Source organism: Tupaia chinensis, unplaced genomic scaffold, assembly GCF_000334495.1.
Source record: "Tupaia chinensis unplaced genomic scaffold, TupChi_1.0 Scaffold143593_1, whole genome shotgun sequence".
NCBI lineage: Eukaryota > Metazoa > Chordata > Mammalia > Scandentia > Tupaiidae > Tupaia > Tupaia belangeri.
Window position 1 is genome coordinate 493,054 of NW_006203439.1, and position 3,489 is coordinate 496,542.

At 40.3% G+C, this 3,489-nt stretch overlaps 1 protein-coding gene across 2 annotated transcripts in view; it reads right to left on the reverse strand.

Moving 5' to 3' along the window:
* Positions 1 to 3,489, reverse strand: part of TRAT1 (T cell receptor associated transmembrane adaptor 1) — a 44,976-nt gene that overhangs the window by 11,478 nt on the left and 30,009 nt on the right. Inside the window, exon 4 of one of the 2 annotated variants that reach the window (XM_006164207.3) lies at positions 822 to 883. The exons of the other annotated variant lie outside the window; for it this stretch is intronic. Coding sequence (XP_006164269.1) covers positions 822 to 883 — 62 coding nt within the window. The remainder of the gene's footprint in view (positions 1 to 821; positions 884 to 3,489) is intronic. 2 annotated transcript variants of the gene reach the window in all.

Here is a 3,489-nt window from a genome sequence, read left to right on the forward strand (position 1 = left end):
TTTAAAAAAAAAAAAGAACAAAAACAAATGTATCAGCCACACAGAGGTGAGTCAGTGCTGCTTTCCTCCTACCTGCCATCCATGCAGCCCAGGCTCTCTACTTAAAAAGAACTAGTTAAAACACAGGAAATGAGAGAAAGAGTTCATTGTTCCAGATCATCACTGTAGATTTGCTTTTGTATACAGAGCACAAAGCGCTATTTCTGAGGACCATTTTATGTTCCAGAAATAGCTTTATTTCATAGAATTCAGTGTGCGTCAAAATGACGGTAACGTAGTCTTCCTGTATTCTCATTACTACCAGGGTGAAATGAAAAGGATATAGAAAAACAGGATGTTGTTTTACACTGAATATCATAATATAATTTATAATATAGAGCTTTGGAAACATGGCCTAAATAAGGTGTAAATATATGGGAATTTATGGGTATTGTTGGGATACTTAAATGTGATTGTGATCTTAAAAAAAAGATACCTTGGGACCCAGAGGTGGCACGGTAATTAAGGTGCTAGACTCCCACATGGCTGACTGTGGTTTGAGTCCTGGACCCAGCAGCTTGAAAATCATGCCAGGCATGTGAGTGTGCATGCTCAAATTCCTAAGAGGAGAATGGAGAAGGGACTGCAGTGTGGCCATCCCCCTGGGGGGTGATTTCTCACTTTCTCTCTCTCTGTCTTTCTCAGGGGAGCACAAGTGCCCTATGGCCAAAACAGTAGCAATAACAACAACAAAACAACTCAAAGCAACTACCTTAAATTCTTTGAGGAATTAAGTGGGATTTATTTAATTTATTGATTAATTTATAAAAAATAAACCTTACCTGGGATTATGTCATCTAAATTACCATAAATTGGTGTGTCTTCAATATAATATTCAGCATTCCTATAATAAGGAAGAATAATTTATCTTATTAGAGTCCACATTGCATAAAGTTCATGACTAATTTCTCAGATAAATTTAATACTGAGCAAGCCTTAACCAACCAAGGTAGATGTGTTCGTGTGTAAATGAGTAAATCCTCGTGTGTGTGTGTGTGTGTGTGTGTGTGTGTGTAAATTCCAAAGTTGAGTTTTGGACTTTCAGGGAATAATGATTAAAAAATACTTATGCAGCATTCACTGTTTATTGGATGCTACATGAAGTTCATTTCATATATTCATTTAGTTTTTACAATAATTCCAACAAGTAGGCACAATATCATTCCTATTTTGCAGATAAGGAACTTGAGAGACAGAGGTTATACAACTTGGTCAAGATCATAAGTACTAAATAGCAGAGTTGGAATTAGAACCTAGTGACCTATGGTTTTTTTAAGTTTATTTATTCATTTTCTCTATAAGTGAGGCAACAGAGAGAGGCAGACAGACAGACAGCACCCCAATGAGGTCTTGATGCCATGATTCAACCCCAGCTTCAGCCAGCCCCGGATCACAGGCAAGTGTGGACTTGGTGTACTCAGAGAGGTGTCTGGACTTGAACTAGGAACCTTCTCAGGTGATGTTGCTGCTCAGAGCACCCTGTTTTACTGCTACATTACCATCTGGATCCCTATCTGTGTTCTTAACTGCACACTGTCTGCTTCTTTACTTACCCAGAACATCACTTTGAGCAGCCCTTTTAAAAAACTGTTTACTGGGACCAGGAGCTGGCGTAAGGGTGCGTAAGGGTTATGTCTCTGGACTGCCACATGGCCGACTACAGTTCAAGTCCCAGTCCCAGTAGTTTAAAACTTACACCAGGATTGCGTGTGTGCTTCCATGGAGGACAATGGAAGAGAAGGGCTGCTGGTGGTGTGGCCATCTCCTCTGGGTGAGGGTGTGGTGATTGCTTTCTCTGCCTCTCTCTCTAGTGAGTGCATGCACCGTATAGCAAAAATCTCTCTTAAAATGGTTTATTAAGCAAATATTGCAGACTTGGTTGGCAGATGAGTTACAGCGATTGATCATCTATGTCCAGATGCTGGATTAGGTGTTTTACCTATGTTATATCAAAAACCCAGGGAAATCCTGCAAAAATATCATGATTATTCTCTACTTTACTGAGGAGGAGTCTGAGATTAAAACGGATTAATTTATCTTTCTTAAGTTTATGTGTGATATCAATTTTGAAACACTTCCTCTATGCCAGGGCTCATTAAATCCTCAGGACAATCCTATCAGGTGTATTTTTTTATACCTGCTGTACGTATAAGGAATTTGCAACTTAAAGAGTTTAGTTACGTTGTCCACAGGCACGCAGTCAATAACTGGCAGTGCTAGGATGGGAATGCAAGCTCAGTCCTAAAGCCCTGTGCTCTGTCTGCGTCTTGAAATCATACAGAAGGTGATACAGTTCAAAGGCTGGAGGGAAATAGTACAGGGACCATCGTTTTGTCCCCTTTCAGTCCAGAGAGCTGACGAGAATATTTGTTATTGTTATATAATTACATTTCTTTCTAGCCTCATGCGAGTGATGCTATTAGGATTACAGGAGATATCCTACATTGTCAGTAGATTGTCATCCTACCAGTGTCATTCTACCATTGACAATGGCCCTAAGGACCAGCTTTCACAGTGGCAAGCTGGGAATAAAGAATTCTGTCAGTGAGAGCGTCATTTCATAAGACGGAAACAATAGCTTTAACTTTGAGATTACCTGTCACTGATAGCTGGAGAGAACTCCATTAAAAGAAAAAAGTTAGTTTTACAGGCCAGCCAGTGGTGTGGTGGTTAGGATGGCTGGGTCTTATATGCCCATGGCACGATTTGAATCCTAGACCTAGTGGTGTGGAAAACATACTAGGTGCATGTGCATGCATGCCCATAATCCCAGAGGGTACTGAAAAAGAAGGGATTGCACTTGGGGGTGCTTTCTCACTTTCCCTCTCTCTCCTATAGCAAAATTTTAGAAAAATGAAATAAAAAGAAAATTAAAAAGTACTCTTATCTCAAAGTATAGTATAGCACCTATATTATGCTTCTGAAAGAAGAGTACCTATGTGTAAGTAGTAAGTAGGTATGCTTAAATTACAGTTCACATGGCTGGACAGTGGCACAGGGATAAAATGTGGGTTCTGGGATCCCGTCTGGGGACCTCCCTGAAAGTGCTGACCATGTACTCGCCCATGATCTGGAACTGGTTGGATTATGACATCGAGACTCTTTTGGGGATGCTGTCTCTGTCACTCTTGGTCATAGAAAAAAAATTCTTAAAAGAAACAGAATAATACATGTATGAAATGTTTTGAAAACTCCATGGCTTGAAACAGATGCTGGTGGGGCCAGCAGGTGGTGTGGTATTTAAGGGCACTGGACTCCCACATGGCCAACCGCTAATTGAGTCCTGGACCTGGCAGCTTGCTTTCTCACGTTCCCTTGCTCTCACTCTCTACCTCCCTGGTCAAATTAAAATAAATAAATAAAGTTAAAAAAAATTCTTTAAAAAGACAGATGCTGGCATGTATTTTGCATATCTGGCAACAAAGGAACTCGTTTGCACCCTCTCTTTAC